The sequence below is a fragment of the Cetorhinus maximus genome, chromosome 2, assembly GCF_964194155.1.
Source record: "Cetorhinus maximus chromosome 2, sCetMax3.hap1.1, whole genome shotgun sequence".
Lineage (NCBI taxonomy): Eukaryota > Metazoa > Chordata > Chondrichthyes > Lamniformes > Cetorhinidae > Cetorhinus > Cetorhinus maximus.
Window position 1 is genome coordinate 118,528,439 of NC_135880.1, and position 18,426 is coordinate 118,546,864.

The 18,426-nt window shown below is 42.2% G+C and overlaps 1 protein-coding gene across 1 annotated transcript in view; it reads right to left on the minus strand.

The window, feature by feature from the left end:
- Positions 1-3,801: 3,801 nt before the first annotated feature.
- The window catches only part of LOC144697119 (A disintegrin and metalloproteinase with thrombospondin motifs 19-like), a 538,939-nt gene continuing 524,314 nt past the window's right edge, over positions 3,802-18,426 (minus strand). The window contains exon 23 of the mRNA XM_078568954.1: positions 3,802-7,351. Coding sequence (XP_078425080.1) covers positions 7,200-7,351 — 152 coding nt within the window. The 3' untranslated portion in view covers positions 3,802-7,199. The remainder of the gene's footprint in view (positions 7,352-18,426) is intronic.

Sequence of the window (18,426 nt, forward strand, 5' to 3'; positions counted from 1 at the left end):
AAGGTATTATATCATTATAATAACACAACAGAGTGTGGAGTTAAAAATGGCAGCAGTAATGGTAAATCAGCATTGCACACTGACTGATGTCATAATATGCCTGCTCCGCTACTGAGTGTTGTTCGGTGTCCTTGAGCAAACCTCTTTACCAAGCTGGTGCCCTACACACTTCCCCTCCAAAGTGTGCCCATGCATCTCAGATGATCATCTTCGATCGTTAGGTTGCCATGCAGTATTTGCAAAAAAAATGCTACAGTGCCAAATTGAGCCCATGTAGTTTTTAAGAAACATCTTAAAGGAGCGGTAGAGAGGTGTAAAGTTTTAGGGAGGGAATTCCAGAGATTAGGACCCAGGCAAGCTGAAGACATGGCTGCCGATGGGGATGCGCAAGAGGACATTAGAGGAGCGCAGAGATCCTGGAGGGCTACAGGCTACACCTCAGGTGTAGTTTGACCAAAGTATAGTATAATTCATTTTATTAATACTTAAAGACATTGGGATCCTTTTTAACTTACAAAAATCTGTTAACAAGATGGTATGGCCTCAACATGGGGTTGCGTACAAGAAAATTTTCCACCTGCCATTTTAAAAGGTGCTTTGCAGGCCTGGCAGGTGGCAGGTTCTTTTAAATATGGAAATTGGTGTGCTATGACCATTTAAAGGGTCCACGCACTTAAATTAATAGGCTGTACACAACAAAACAAGAGGGATTGTTGGCTATGATGTATACAGATCTCTGACTGCTCTTTTAGGATTGAAGTGGTCAGAGCACTGTGTACTCTGTGACTGGTTTCACAGATGATAAAGCCACAGAGGCCCTGGAAAAGTAAGTTTAAAATTTTTTTTAGGGGGTGGGATGGGGGCGTTCAGGAGGGCCTCAAAATGGCTCTGTCCCTTCACTGCTGATAAGGATGGGCTCTTGGTCTGCTCCGCTGGTTGAACTGACCAAAAATTCAAATGAATTTGAAATTCATTGAAATACATCTTTATTCTTAGAAAACTACCTTTCTGATAATGGCATATGGTTGAAGTCTACACAACACTTAAGTTCAGGCTATTTCATTTTATTTCCATACTTTGCACATGTTATAATAATCCTCAGCAGAGCAATCAGTCAAATCTTTTCCAAGTAATTTCTTTGTAAATCTTCATATTGTTATCAGCTGCCAAGAGTGGAATTGTAAATAGAACAATATCCTATTTAAATATAATGATACTGCAGCCATTTCATGAATAAATGCAGGGTCATCTGCTTGAGGCTATGGAAAACTGTGTCTTTATAAATGGTCACAATTTACTGAACTCTATTGAGATGATGAGATAAGACATATGTAGATGGAGTAAACCAAAAACAGCTCTACGTTTAGAACAGAATTATTAGTAGAAAAATTACTTCTGAGATATGGGCACTTCTGGTTAGGAAAGATTTAAATGGAAAAAGTCTTGGAGCTACTAGTATGTAATCAGGTTTCAGCCATCTTGTTCAGCTTCAATGGGATATGTCAATTTAAAGCAGCTGAATGCTGATTAGAATTGATCCTCAGGTCTCGTTTGCAACTAAAAAATATTGAAGGAAAATATTAATAATAATATGTTGTCTTCTGTTTATTTTGTTAATCTATTAATGGAATCGACAGTTTGTACGCCAACAAATCATCTCATTTTGCTTATTAAAATGCCATGAAATCAAACAAATGTATCTTGATGAAAAAGATATTCACGATAAAGACGTTAAGGGAAACACAAGGGAGAAACTTTGGCCCAGTCTGTAATAAAGCATGACCCAGATATAGCAAGTTGTTTTTAAACAAAACTCTTTTTGAAGTGTTCCCTCAGTGGTTCATTGAGTAAAGTACACTGCTGTGTCATGTTAAATTCTGCTGACCATAAGGGTCTCAGGCTCAATCCTTGATCTTCACTGAGATAGAGAATCCCAACTCAGCAGTTCTGGGGTATTATAATTGGCCTTAATGTTGCTGGATTGGAGCAGAATAAGAAGTCAGACTGATAACTCATGATTACTGTCCGGTAGACTCTATGGGAAAAGGTACATAATGTTGGATTTTCCCAGCAGGTAAGTCCCAAAACCTGGACTAGAGCCTGTGTGATGGTCCTTGGGTGTCATGTCACCAGCAGCTGCCAATTAAGAGGTCACTGCTGGGACTGCTGTCCAACTGGGGGCAGTGGCTCATCTCCCAGAAGTGCCAGCCCAATCAGAGGTTGGCAACTCAGCAGCCTCGGCAACGTTACCACCAGTGGTGGCCCAATAGCTGTGGGGTCAGCCATTGCCACCAGAGGGCCTCTCCATGGGCCATGGTGCGGTCATAAAGAATCCCCCCCCCCCACCAGCATCCTGCTGGAAGGCCACCAGCGTTTACCTGGCAGTCTCCACATGTGGCAGCGGCCCCTTCAAATGCAGGTACAATTCCAGCTGGGGTGGCAGGTGGCCCTTAATTGGCACAATTGGCCACATGGTAGATGGCCGTGCCACTGAGGTCTCTGACGCTGGTAATATGCCATGGCAGCGGAAGACGTTGGGCTCCCCTCCCAGCACCTTCCTTAACTATTTTAGCATTCCTCCCACCTCCAGCCCGTCTCCAATGGGCTGTTAATTTCCAGCCCAGGATGAAAAGAAAAACTTGCATTTATGTCACTCCTTTCACAACCTCAGGGTGTCCCAAAGCACACTACAGCTAAAGGGCAGAATCTTGCCCTTGTCGGGTGGGCTTGGCGGGGCGGGCGTGGGTGGTCAGGAAGTCGACCACCGCCAGCAATCGAGGCCGGAAGGCGATTTCATGCTGGCGGGCCAATTAAGGCCCACCCAGCGTGAAACGCGAGCGGCCGCGCTCAGCGCTGCCTGTGCGGGCTGGGTAGGGGGGGGAATACAAGCAGGGTGAGCACGACCTTCGCGCATGGGCATGAGTGCATGCTTCATCATCTCCCTGAGGCAAAACAAAAACGGGAATAAATAATGTAATGAAACATGTCACCTTATGTGACTCTGTCACATGATCAGGGACATGTTATTAATTACATTTTAAATCTTTTATTTTATTTTTATTTGCTTTTGGAAACCTCATCCCACCTGTGGATGAGGTTTCCTAAAAAGTGCAAAGTCCACTTGGCCTTTTCGCCTGCTTGCCAAACATGAGGTTGGACGTGCAGTGAAAAATTGAACTTAATTAATAATGTGATGGCTTTAGCAGGCCTTTTAATTGTCAGCAGGCACGCTGCCAACTCCAGCGCGCGCCCGCCAAACGAAATATCACGCGACTGCGCGTTGATGTCGGGACCCTCTGCCGACATCAACCAGCGTCATTTTACGCTCGAACAGATCGGGCGCGCGCCTGCCCACCGAGCTAAATTTTTGCCCAGCGAAGTAAAGTGTGGAAAACTTCATTTGTGGACATTAGGAGAGGCAATATTGGGTATGGCTGACATTCTTCCTTTTGCTGTGTGGTTCACCAACCCTCATCTAGGCTTGTATTTAAAAAAAACACCCACTTAGAGGCAGAAATAACAGAAAGCTGCAATCTAGAATATAACATTCTGGTTTGATGCAATGTAATACGATATAACACGTGCTACCACCTTTACAAGGGAAAGGGAGGCCGTTATCCTTTTAGGTGTGGAGGTGAAGGGGTAGTTGATCAGAAAGGTGCAGAATGATAGAAAAAGATTGTTCTTAATTTGACAATATTTTAGGAATTCTTAACACAGGCAATCAACTGCATTAGTAACTAAAATGTGATATTAACAAACTCATACTAAGAAAATGGACTTTTTAAATATATTGTTTATTTTACGATTGTAAGTGATAACAATTTGGGAAGATGCCTGGTGCTGCGAGGCATAAAATATACAGAATAGTTGATCAAATACATATAATTTCACAATTATGCAATAGTTTGCAAATTTCATTACACTAGGCATTTCTTCAAGATTTTATTTAAAAGCAAGGAATGCAACACAACAATAAAGGGAATTATTCCAAATGTTACAGTTCTAAAGATCTACACTCAGTCCTACACAGATAATTTCAAGTAATAGCACCTGAAGTAAAATAAAAATCAATTTAGAAAGCTGCCAAATAATTACTTTTACTGTTTAAATGATTCCAGGCAAGTTGATATGAAATTACTTTCTTGAATAAAATGATCTGCAACTTACTCTTCAAATAAAGCAAAATATAAAACCAAAAGAGGCTACTGAAGGAATGAGGATACACCAGCTTATCCACAGTTACTGACCTCTTAATATGCCAAAGACTGTTTTGTTCTGAGACATTTTTTAATTGACTCAAAGGATGCCTGACTAATGTTTGTTAATTATATTAATGAAATAGGCTGTTAAAAATACAGGTAATTTTGGCATATTTGCTCATATATTTTATATAAGGTGACAGAAAAAGAAAGATTTAGTACAACTTGCTTCTTTGAATTACAGTATTTCAGCTTTGCTAACATATACACACATGGGAATAGGAGTTCTCAAACTAAATTTGTATGGTCAGGATTTTTCACAACCTTCCTGTCTAGTTACTGGCGTTTACATGGACACAAACAAACTTGCATCCTTGTGATTAACAGTAACTTTGAAATAGGTCACCCGGTTAATTTTACACTCTAGATCTTCTGAAAGACACTATTTATATTAGCCAAGATCCTCATAGAGACAATGTCAACTTTTTTTTTTCAAATGTAACACATTCTAATGAAAAGCTCAACTTTGCCTCCAACCTGTAAATTAAAATCACAGAAGGCAAATATGCCATCAACAGGAGCTGATTGTACAGCACTAAGCATGTGCAAGTAATCATAGTGATTCATATTTAATTAATGAATTTCTCAAAAAAAAAGCAAGCCCATAATTTTTCAAGCTAAAACTAAATTGACTCACCTTTAACCTTTCAGAAAGCGATAGCTGTGTTCAAAATAATGATTCATAAAGGGGAAATTAAAAAAAAAGAAAATGTAGTAACAGTGCATTGCCTGGTCATTTTAACGTTAATTCACAGTGACAGCTGGCTGAGGAGTTCTGTCACAGTGATGGAAGAAAAATGAACAAGAAAGGAGGGGGAAGTCAACTATAGGACTATAGAACTCCCAATGCAAAAGTTAGGAACTTAAGTATATGTGGTGGAGAAAGTAACATGTTTAAAAAAAAAGGAATCTTCAAAAAAATGTGGCTTACTGGATAATCTTGTCAAACAACTGTTATAAGCCTCTCAGTAACATGTAATGGGGGTAGAGAACATATCTACATGATGAATACTGCTAAAACCAGTAGTCTGTCACAAATCATTGAAATTATGTGACAAAATTCTTTTGATTATTATTTTAATGGAGGTATTTTGTTTTGAAATGAATTAAAACCTCCGTTACAATAGCAGACACAAGACTTCAAATATAAATGCATGTGTTTGTATGCTAATATTGCACAATTTAATTTCAAGACCTAAGTTTTTCAACCTTTTCATTGCAAAAAAGGAGTAGTCACTTGTGACCTAACAGATAAAAAAATTTAAGCGATAAAATATCACAAAAGGTGTGTAATTTTAGTGAAGGAGTCAGAAATTGGAACAGAGCCTGGGTCAGCAAGTTTCTGCCCCTTTTGCAGTCACTAGCAAATCACACAGCAAGGTAGTAGTGGGAGGGAATGAACAAGAGATTCTTCTGCCTTCCTCAGTTGTGTTGAACCAGTAGTTTTAGTCAGAGAGGTGCGCTCCCAGGCTAATCCAGAAACACTATGAGAAATGCCCCTGAAAGATCCAGAAGGGCTCATGTCTACTGAGAACAGGCATTCACCTGCTTTGGGCCTCAAGTTACAAAGAAGAGTAATCAATCGGAGAAAGCTCGATTACTTTTGGAACAGGGATCACATTGCACAACAGGGAAAATACTAAAATATTTCAACCCCTTTACTTCATTCTGACCTGGTCCTTGGACTCTTCTAAGGGGATGGCAAGGTGCCAATCCGTTGACTCAGAGGGGCATGGCCTCTGTTGCACTGCCACAGTTGGGAGCAATTAAGCAATGGTCAACTGAGGTTCAAGTGGCAGACGGAAGTTCACCCCATCACATTTCTGGTGACACAAGAGTGTCGTCTGAATTTTTTACTCCGATTTCTTTCCTGGCAAAAGCATGTTCTGTGTAATGGCATTACACATTTTTTTTTGGTGGTTTATTTTCTTCTCTCAAATGATTAAATAAAACATTTTATTTAAAACTGGCTTAAAAAAACCCAGAAAATGCTGGAAATACACAGCAAATCTAACAGCACATGAAAAATCAAAAAGCAGGGCTTGCGATTTGGGTGGAGACTCTTGACTACAGTTTCTGATGCAGATCTCAGTTCAGATGCTGTTATGGTCTGCTGTGTATTTCCAGCACTACTTCTGGTTATCAGTATTTCCTTTTCTTTTTATCTCAATTAACCCTGATATTTAGTAATGTACAAACAAGGGACCAGAGTTTGACAAAATAGAAAACATCAAACATGGTGTAAGTTCCCATGCACTGCAGATAGAAATTAATATTCAGAGCTAAAATTCATAGAATTTTATTCTCAGCTTTTAGTGAGTGAAAAGTTTAGCTGCTGTGTGAACAATCACAATGTTCCATTGTGCACTACTTTATAAAATTCTAAAGGTAAACTGCTAATAGTGACAGTTGTACAATAATGTGATTGACATTTAGTATTTATCCTTAGACTGTAGAACCTTAAACAGTACCTGAATGATGCAAAAGTAATTCAGTGTTGCACTCCACAGTGTTTTACTCTCAAGTCACTGTTTTTCAAGCAAATGTCATTGGCACTATTGAATGCATAAAAAGAACTTCAATATTTTGCTACAGGCTTTCCCTACAGTCTTTGAAACGATTACAGTGAATGTTAACTTCAGCTCATGTCATGCTATCCATGAAGACATGAGTCATCTACACATGAACTACATTCTGACAGTTGTCAAGTTATCAGTTTGTGATGAATGGACCCATCTTAGATATAAAACGCTAAAATATCTGGATTTTGAAAACCACTGAACAGCACAAAAACTTGGTAAACAAAAAATAATAAATTAAATGAATAAATTATATCTAATACATCAGTACCTTGGTATAAACAAGTTGTAGTTCTGTACTTTCATAAATTAGATTGTACTTATAAAAATAAGTTTGGTGCTGATGTGAAAGAAGATGTCAACTCTTATGCTGTAGCTTTTGTGCATAGAAGTCTCTACAGGTCTCACAGCAGCGTTGATACCACCTCATGTCCTGACAGAGGTTAGTCTCTCGTATTATTTTGCAATACACTTGCCACTGGTCCTTCAAACATTTGAACGTCAGAGCAGCTGTTTAAACAAAAATTTACAAAAAGGAAAATTAGTTATATTAAAAACATCCATTTTATATTTCAAACTTTCCCTTGAATCTTTAACCCGTTCCTGGGCTTCTGCCCCTGGACTTCTTCAGCTTCCCTCCTGGAAGCACTGATGCATTGTTTGATATGCATCAGCTGTCCTCCAATATTCTCATCAGTAGCCAGTACCCATGAGCTTTGACAGCAAGAATGAGCAGGTGATTCAACTATGGGCTACGGTTTAACTGTTCTCACTTGACATGTGCACACCTGCACATTTCAGCAAGAGCCACTAGATAATGATCAGAAGCAGGAATATGAGCCATGTCCCAAGTGTTCTTCTGCTAATTCAACAGAAGATTAAATGCAGGACCTTCTTGATCCCTATTACTAGATGCAGGAATAGGCTGCTTTATATAGTTCCTATAAACACCGTCTCCATTTTGCTTTAATGTTATTGAACTGAAAACAGTTTAAATAAGTTTATGGGCAGAATTTTACGACAGCGGGATTTTACGTTCCTGCTGAAGTTAATGGGATTTATAACGGCTCCCCGCATTTTACGGCCCCGTCCCCGCCGAAACAGGGCCGTAAAATTCTGCCTCATAAGTTTATTAGGCTGTGTGCTCAAACTTATATGTAAGCTTGGCTGATATCTTACCCAGCTATTTGGTAAACATACACTATTGTTTAATTACACGCAGTGTTTGAAATGGAAATACTCAATAGATGTTCCCTTTGTTTGTGTACAAGGCCTGGGTCCAGCAATATATTGCAAATGCTTTGGCTTTGTTTTGAATAAACTGCAGCTAGCAAAATTTGTGGCATTTCTGTCATTTAATAGTATTGCTAGGAACTTGTGAGGCAGGAATTCCATACGTATCATTAAACAACCTTGGTCAGTAAAGGAAGTGAAAGCATGAAATTTATACAAAGGCAAAGAATAGTAGAGGTTCCACAGACTAGGAGAGAAATGAAAAGAGCAGCAAAGGGATACAAAGCAAGTGGTAAGAACTGCTAAAAAGGACTATGAGAATAAGCTTGTGAGGGATATCATGGGCAACACTAAAGATTTTTCACAAATATGTTAGCAAAATAGGATAGCTAAGAGTAATGTGGGCCCCTTAATGATAAATGCAGATTACATTGTAATTTGAAAGCAGGAACTGACAGACTTACTAAATATTTACTTTGTAACGGTCTTCACAGTAGAGCACAAGGATAAAATACCACAGACACAAAAAAAGCTCAAAATAAATTACTGGAAGCAACTAACGCGATTCAATGTAACTAAAAAAAGCGTTGGTGGAGAAACTGAGATTAGAGATAGACAAATCTGCAGGACCTGCTGTTTTCGCCCCAGGGTATTAAAAGCAGGTGAATAAATTATAGATGCTCTAGTCATCATCTTCCAAAACTGTCTTGATTCAGTCATTGTCCCCTTAGATTAGAATATTTCCAAACTGTCATTCAAGAAGGGTGGGAGTGTAAAACTAGGAGCTTTTTGGCCTGTTAATCTAACTTTGGTTGTGGGTAATTTACAAGAATCTGTTATTAGAGCTTGAGTGACTATGTATTTGGACAATTATGATCTGAATAGAGAGATCCAGCTTAGATTTTTAAAGAGCAAGTCATGCCTTATGAACTTTGTTGAGGATGTAACTAATGTGATAGATAAGGGAATATTTAGGTATGTTGTGGACTTGCAGAAGGCATTCAACAAGGTTTCACATAAGACTGTTAACGTAAATAAGATTGCATGAAATTAGAGACAACATATTGGTTTGGAGAGGAATTGGTTAGGATTTGAGACTCGGGGAAAATGGGATCTGTACTCAGGCCTCTGTTTTTCACTATATTTATAAATGACTTGGATGAAGCAATAGAAAGCCATATATCTAAGCATTCTGATGGCACTAACTATGGTGGCATTGCAAATTGTGTAGACGGGAACAGAAAATTGCAAGGGGACATTGACAGATTAAATGAGTGGGCAAAACTGTAGCAAATGGCGTTCAATGTGCGGAACATGAAGTTATCCTTTCAGACTTAAGAAGGTTAGATCAGTGTTAAATGGTGAGCTAAATGGTGAGAATCTAGGAACTGTGGATGAGCAGAGAGGCTTGGGAGTACATGTCCAGAAATTACTATAAGCTAATGGTCAGGTACAAAAATAATTAAATTAATGAATAATCAAATGTTGGTCTTTATCTCAATAGGACTAGAATACAAAGTTATGTGGAAGTTATGTTACAGATGAACACAACTCTGGTGAGACCCCATTTCGAGTATTGCATCCAGTTCTAGGACCACACTTCAGAAACCACGTAATGATCTTGGAGAGGGTGCGGCACATATTCGCCAGAATGATACCGGGGCTGAAAGCGTTAGATTACGAGATTCGTTGCATAGACTGAGCTTGTATATCCTCGAATATAGAAGATTAAAGAGTGACGTAATTGAATTGTTCAAAATGATCAAAGGAATTGATATGGTACATAGAGATAAACTATTTCTTCCGGTGGGGAAATCCAGAAAAAAGGGGCATAACTGTAAAATTTAAGGGGTCGGCCATTTAGGGTTAATGTCAGGGAGCACTTATTTATACAAATTGTAAGGGAAATGTGGAGCTTGCCTCTCCAAAATGTTGTTGAGGCTAGGTCAATTGAAAGTTTCAAAGCTCAAATTGACAGATTTTTGTTAGGCAAAGGAAGGGTTACAGAACCAAGGCAGATAGATGGAGTTAAGGTACAGGTCAACCATGATCTGGCTGAATGGCTTAACAGGCTCAAGAGGCTGAACGGCTTACTCCTATTTCTAAGTTCTAGAAAGGCTACAGAGGAGAAAGAAATAGTTGCATAAATTCTCCTTAGCTCAAATATGAAGATACAAACATAACAATTAAGAGGAGTAGGCCATTCAGCCTTTTGAGCCTGCTCCACCATTTGGTAAGATTATGGCTGATCTGATTGTGGCCTCTAATATACTGGTGCAGCCAGATAGACTAGTTTTTGACAATACTGAATATTTGTTTACTGTACAGCCTGATACAAATTTCTTATATATAGTGTTTTATTGTATTTATTGCATCGACTTAGTACCCAAATAATTTATAACTGGAGCTTTTAACAGAAACCATACATAGTAAAAAATGTGATACTGCTTAAATAGTCCAACTTATGAAAGCAATTATTAGGTTGTTGAAAAATTCCATCGTACAGCACAGCAAAATATGCCTTTTGGCAAACTGAGCTCCCAATGCTGAATGTGCTGACTGTTTTCTGTTAGCCTAGGTTATGAAATTACCTGGTCTGATGTAACTCATAATTGGTTGCATAACAACTGACAGCTCCTGCAGTTTAGCTGCACAGTCACAGTAGCACCCTGAAAGTCATTGAAAAACTCACCACCTTATTCCTGCTCCTAATCTGGCCAATGTTGCCCTGAAAGGGGCCTACCGCTGGGTAGCTGTAGCGTCTGTCTGAAAATCAAAGTCCTCCGATGTACACAAAATGATGTCATTTTAGGAGACAAGTGCGTGGAGTGTGCACAGCACATGCTCTGCCCAGTTATATCCAGTGGTGCAGCTGAAGAAAAATGGTGACCAAAACCCAGAAAAATAAGCTGTTAAAGCAATGTTTTAAGAGCTTGTCACAAGGACATCTCTATGCTACCCCAGGAATTAGGCTCAGTATGCAAGCAATAAGTTACTGGGACGTAGGCCAGCTAATGTGGGTCCCGTACTGGATTTTAATAAGCAACCAATTGCTTGATTGAGGCCAGGAATTTCCTTTAGTTGCTCTGGATCCACCGCCAACTGCCAAATGTAAGTAGGCAGAGCGGGAGCACTTTGAGGAAATTGCCGATATTGGTTGCTGTTCAAATGCAGATAAATCAACCCATACACTTGAGCAGGATTGTTGCTGTTACACAGAATTCTTTAAAGGTTCATCTTTATAGCAGTGATTCTCAAAATATTTTGGTGGAAGAGCCCCTATTCAAATGGTTAGTAATTGCAGACCCCTGCATATAATTAGAATACGATATAATACTCTTTATATGCAAGTGCTGCATTTAGAGTTTTAATAATACTTTGAAGAAAACGGGTGTTCATTTAGGTATATCAGTGAAATGGGTGTGTCTGATTCTCACTGCAGAGACTATGCTTGGTGTGATGTTATAAATCATTCTGTATAAAAGGCAACACTTCTTGTTTATCAGAGAAAAGTGCATGGAATTGCAGAATGTGGCCACCAAAAACACCCATTAAAGTCTCACGTAATTAAAAACAGAATTTTATTTATCCAGTCTCTCAGAATCAGAATCACAGTGCAGAAGAGGCCCTTCGGCCCATCAAGTCTGCACCAACATGTGAGAAACACCTGACCTACCTACCTAATCCCATTTACCAGCACCAGTCTGGTGAAGTAATGGTCCTGCAGAGCACTGGGAGATGGGCTAAAAGATGGTCTTGGACTAGTTTGACAGTGTACCAAAGCAAGAAGCTGCAGACTCTGTGAACATTTGCCATATCATTCCCCAAGGGGCTTTTAAGTAAAAAGCACATTGTCTTTAGCAGTGGCAGACAGTCCTGACTGGCTAAATGGTGCCAAGATGAGTTCCAAGCCCTGACCACGATGCGCTGAAAAGTTGCCCACGTCACTCACCATAAGGTTGGCCCTGCACAGTGAGCACATTCACAGGATAGGAGAAAGGACACAGAGCTCCAGCTTGAACTGGCTTTCTGACCATATCTGAGCACCAGTGCCTCAGGAGACGCAAGCTTTCATGGCAGGTCATTGCTGACATCACAACCTCCTGGAATAGGAACTCCTTCCAAGTGAGCCTTAGGCACCGATTAACAGTGGCTGCCAAAGTCACCACGGCCCCAGAATTTCTTTGCCTTCAGCTCCTGCCAGTGGTCTGCTGATGACATCTGCAAGATTTCACAGTCTGTTGCGAATAGGTGTACCTCTCATGTGGCCGATGCCATGTTTGCCAGGGCCACCACTTATGTGCACTTTGATCCTGATGAGTCCAATCAGAATGAGAAAGCCCTTGGATTTGCCGCAGTGACTGGTTTCCCACCAGTCCAGGGAGTCATAGGCTGCACACATGTGACAATCAAGGTGTCCTTAGAGCAACTTGCAGTCTTCGTCAATCAAAATGGGTTCCCCTCCATCATTGTTCAGCTGGTATATGTCCACTGGAAGGTGTTCATAGTTGTCTGTGCAAGATATCCTGGAAGCTGCCATGATGCCTTCATTTTGCACCAGCTATATCTCCCCCAGAACTCCTCCAAACAGAGTTAGCGGATGATTTCTTGGAGAGAAGTCTACCCTCTATGATGTGGCTGATGACACCCGTGAGAAACTCTACAACTGATGAAAGGCACAAGCAGAGCCATAGGAGCACAAGAGAGGATATAGGGAAAGCCACTGGTTTACTGAAGATGCAATTACCTGGACAGATCTGGGGGCACCCTTCATATTGCACCAACAAAGGTGTTGAGAATGGTAGCGGTCTGCGATGTCTTACAAAACATAGTGCAGCAGGTAGGGCTGGAGTTGCAAGATGAGGAAGGTGACGATCCCCAAAGTTCCCTCTAAACTGGGCAGCTGTGTCACCCGAAAGTTCCTTTGCAGGCTGCACGCAAGTTTTAAGGTATGCGTGGCCACATTAAAAATTTAAAGAGGCCACACACTTAAGCAAATCACCCATGCACTCCTCAAAAGAATTAAATGATTACTGCTCTGTATCTTTGGAGGAAGAACAAGAAGAGGAACAACAGGAGGAGATGGTGCCTGGTATAGCTAGGAATCCTGCAGTCACTCACATAGCTGCCACAGATGCCTATGATAGACTCATACAGGTAGGATTCAACTAACCTGAGGCTGTGAAGCCATATGGAACATCAATGCTGAACCCACTGGGCCACCCCACCCAACACAAAGCCTTCCCACACTCATTAATCCTTCCATCTCATTGACACCCATTGCTCACTCTCTGCTCTGGTCATTCAATTTTCCTCAACGCTGATGGCCATTTGGCATGTGAGAGGCAACAAATGGAGATGACTGGGCAGCAAAGACTTGAAGGAAAGATTATGTTCATTAACATGACAGTAAAATTGACACAAAACACCCAAGTGCTTCCACTTATGAAACTATAAAGTTTTTGCCTTTCTTTTCCTATTACTTCTATGTAGTGCTACCCTTGTGGCTTCAGCAAAGCTGGAGGCAGGCTGCTCATTCTCCAGCTCTGACAGCTGAGATGCTGATGGCCAACATCCTCTGGGTTTTGGGGCCCTTGAATGTCATGCCAAAGATTGCCCCGGCTGTGCATTAAGCAGAGTCCCTATTCCATGTGCCCTTTCCCCATCTTCCCTCTCATGGTACACCAGCACTCCCTGCTGTAGCCAAGAAAAGGAGGGTATTTTGCTGCACATCAGTGAGATAGTGAATGACCAAAGCAAAGTTTTCCTCCATCCTATTTAAACTGGAAGACTGAGAGTGCAGGCCATTGATCAGAGCCAACATTCACTTGGTTGCCTGCTGCATCTGATTCTCCACGCTGGTGGCCATTCTTTCTACAGAGGTCAATATCAGCACTAATGCCTGAGACATCATGGCACTCATGCTAAAGATGTACTCCTCCACTTTCCTTCCAAGTTGTGCAGTGCCTCTGGAAATGCTGACAGAATCTCACACCTTTTTTGCCACTGCTCCAGAATAGTCCACTTTACTGATGACCTTCCCCGCCCCGCCCGCCCAGGGGCCAGTCGAGCATCTTTAGCCAGCTGGACAGAGCTGAGGGTGTTCTATGTCCTCCAACAGAGGCTCTCCGCTGTTGTCCCTGACTTCAACATTTGCTCCTGATCACTTACGATGTGTGGATCACCAGCGGACAACAAAATTGCCTGCCTTGGATGCCCCATCCAGGTATGTGTATCTGAAATGGTGGAGGTGCGCATGAGTTGGGTAACAGTGCTCCCTCAGATTGTGTGGCCTTCTCTCAGAACACTTCGGCCTCCTCCCGCACCACCTCTTGAATCACACTTAGAAGATCTATGGGAGGAAAAAGACATGAATTAAACTTGACAAGATGAATGGGTTCAAAGTCATCTTTGTGCTCATGATCATATCTCATATTGGTGACATCAATCCAGCATGAATGATTGTTGTGTGCCATTTGTCTGTGTGATATTTAATTCTGTCCATGGTATTTGGGAGACCCCCATTCCTCCATCTCTGATGACCATGCGCTTTGCCACTCTGCTGATCTCCACCACCACCTCCTCCGAAGTGGTCAGGGTGGCGCTTACAGGAGGGCCACCCCTGATCCCCTGCCTTTTGCTGAAGTTCTGAGCTGTCCTTTCCTGCAAAGAGAGAAAGCAAAGAATTATGAGTGTGAGAAATTGAATGTTTTGAGAGAATGGAGGGACAACATTTGTGGAGGGTGACTGTGAGGAACGTCTATGAGGTGGCAATAGGATGAAGGTGAGAGTCAGTGGTGGCTGTTCAGATGGGGATGTGAAAAGGTGCCTTAAGAGAGAAGAATTGGTGGGGCAGCAAGATGTGCTGGCCTAGGCAGTGCTGTGCCTTCCGCACTGCACACGGGTTTAAGTATTAAACTTCTTCCCAACGTTTCAGTTTCCATCGGTTCCATTTTTCTCTCCACAGACGCTGTCTGACCTGTTGAGTATACCCAGCATTTTCTATTTTTTTTATTTTAGATTTCCACCATCCACAGTATTTTGATCTTTATAGTCGCATCACATCAATATCTGTGTAACCTTACTGACACATTTCTACACCTGTAATACATTCTAAAAGGAACAATACTTTCCCTTACATAAGAAACATTTAAACAAGATGCATTTTTAATCAGTGATTTATATGGGGCTGAAAATTTGTTTTGAGGTCTGTGACTGGTAATTGGAGCATTTGCAGAGTGTATAAAATTTTTTTTTTGTAAGTGAATAGTGCATTGCATTGTGTTGTATGAGATACAGTCATGTGACTGGAAGACCCCCAGTAGTCATCGCGAGGGATAAAACTTCATCTGCACCCATTTATGGGCCCAGAATGAGTGATGCTGTCTCCCCAACTCCCTGAGGCTAGGCTTCAAATTGGTATTTGGGGCTCGCTAACATTTTTTCTGTGTTGGTGGTGCCTATCATGTCTCCATAGGCAGCTCCCACATTTGAAGAGGGCGAATGTCAGGCACTTACCTCAGTGGCAGTGACCTGAATGTAAGCCCTGGGATTGAGGTTAGAGCAGGCAAGGAGGATGATTGCAAGGACTAAAGTCAAGGGAGAGCTCATTCTGGCTCTGTGGGAGGGTTTATTAAACTAAAAATGATTTTTTAAAAAACTTACCTTTCGTTGGTGGTCACTGTTCAGGCTGCAGAAGCTGAAAAGAAACCTGAATGATCCAGGTCCAATGTCAGCCCTGCTCATCGCTGCCCAATTTCTGGGAGGGGACCGAAAGCAGTTGACAGGCTCCTTATTTACATATGGAAGGAATTCAATGCTTATTTTAGGCGACTGCCAGGAATAACTGGAAAATGGTCTGACCTAGTTTCTGGCATTTTATCCAGGCCCAAATAATCACCCCACCTCACCAAATCCCAACCTGAATTAGTTGGCACCTGCTCAAGTGACAGCAGAATTGGCCACAGAGTCCAGAGACTAAGAGGTGAAATATCAGACAGGCTTCTTTTTTTAAATAGGGGAGGGGGAGGCAATGGTGTAGTGGTATTGTCACTGCACTAGTAATCCAGAGACCTAGGGTAAAGCTCTGGGGACCCTGGTCTGAATCCCACCATGGCAGGTGGTGGAATTTAAATCCAACAAAAATCTGTAATTAAAAGTCTGATGATGACCATGGAACCATTGTCGATTGTTGAAAAAACCCATCTGGTTCATTAGTGTCCTTTAGGGAAGGAAATCTGCTGTCCTTATCTGGTCTGGCCTACAGGTGGCTCCAGATCCACAGCAATGTGGTTGACTCTTAAGTACCCTCTGAAGAAGGGCACTTAGGGAAGGGCAATAATTGCTGGTCTAGCCAGGGACTCCCTCATCCCAGGAACGAATAAAAAAAAACTCATTCATGGGATGTGAGCTTTGCTGGGTAGGCCAGCATTTATTGCCCATCCCCAGTTGCTCTTGAGAAGGTGGTGGTGAGCTGCCTTCTTGAACCGCTGCAGTCCATGTGATGTAGGTACAACCACAGTGCTGTTAGGGAGGGAGTTCCAAGATTTTGACCCAGCAACATAGAAGGAACAGCGATATATTTCCAAGTTAGGGTGGTGAGTGACTTGGAGGGGAACTTCCAGGTGATGGTGTTCCCATTTATCTGCAGCCCTTGTCCTTCTAGATGGCAGAGGTTGTGGGTTTTGAAAGTGCTGTTGAAGGAGCTTTGGTGAATTCCTGCAGTGCATCTTGTAGCTGGAACACACTGTTGCTACTGTGTGTGTGTCAGTGGTGGAGGGAGTGAATGCTTGTGGATGTGGTGCCAATCAAGCGGACTGCTTTGTCCTGGATGGTGTCCAGCTTCTTGAGTGTTGTTGGAGCTGCACTCATCCAGGCAAGTGGGGAGTATTCCATCACACTCCTAACTTGTACCTTATAGATGGTGGACAGGCTTTGGGGAGTCAGGAGATGAGTTACTCATCGCAAGATTCCTAACCTCTGACCCGCTCTTGTAGCCACAGTATTTATATGGCTGGTCCAGCTCAGTTTCTGGTCAATGGTAGCCTCCAGGATGTTGATAGTGGGGGATTCAGTGATTGTAATGCCACTGAACATCATGGGGCGATGGTTGGATTCTCTCTTGTTGGAGTTGATCATTGCCTGGCACTTGTGTGGTGCGAATGTTACTTGCCACTTGTCAGTTGACGTGAATGTTACTTGCCACTTGGGGATGCTGGAGACCTCCGGAGGAGGCTGAGATGGATCATCCACTCGGCACTTCTAGCTGAAGACTGTTGCAAATGCTTCAGCCTTATCTTTTGCACTGATGTGCTGGGCTCCTCCATCATTGAGGATGGGGATATTTGTGGAGCCTCCTCCTCCAGTGAGTTGTTTAATTGCCACTATTCACGACTGGATGTGGCAAGACTTCAGAGCTTAGATTTGATTCGTTGGTTGTGGAATTGCTTAGCCCTGTCTATCATTTGCTATTTATGCTGTTTGGCACACGAGTAGTCCTGTGTTATAGCTTCATCAGGTTGACACCTCATTTTTTTTTAAGGTATGCCTGGTGTTGCTCCTGGCATGCCCTCCTGCAGTCTTCATTGAACCAGGGTTGATCTCCTGGCTTGGTAATGGTAGAATGGGGGATATGCCAGGCCATGAGGTTACAGATTGTGTTCGAGTGCAATTCTGCTGCTGCTGATGGCCCACAGCGCCTCATGGAGGCCCAGTCTTGAGTTGCTAGATCTGTTCGAAATCTATTCCATTTGCATGGTGGTAGTGCCACGAGATGGATGGTGTCCTCAATGTGAAGGTGGGACTTCATCTCCACAATAACCATGTGGTGGTCACTCCTACCGATACTGTCACGGACAGATGCATCTGCGGCAGGCAGGTTGGTGAGGATGAGGTCAAATATGTTTTTCCTCTTGTTGGTTCCCTCACCGCCTGCCACAGACCCAGTCTAGCAGATATGTCCTTTAGGACTCAGCCAGCTCAGTCAGTGGTGCCGATGGTAATGGATATTGAAGTCTTTCACCCAGAGTACATTCTGCACCCTTGCCACCCTTAGTGCTTCCTCCAAGTGGTGTTGAGGGAGGGCAGTATGTGGTAATCAGCAGAAGGTTTCCTTGCCCATGTTTGGTCTGATGCCATGAGGCTTCATGGGGTCCGGAGTCGATGTTGAGGACTCCCTGGGCAACTCCCACCCTACCGTATACCACTGTGCCGCCACCTCTGCTGTGCCTGTCCTGCCTGTGGGTGTCTGGGATATTATCTGCAAGGTATGATTCCATGAGGATGACTATGTTGCTGTTGCTTAACTAGTCTGTGAGACAGCTCTCCCAATTTTGGTACTTTGGACTTTGCAG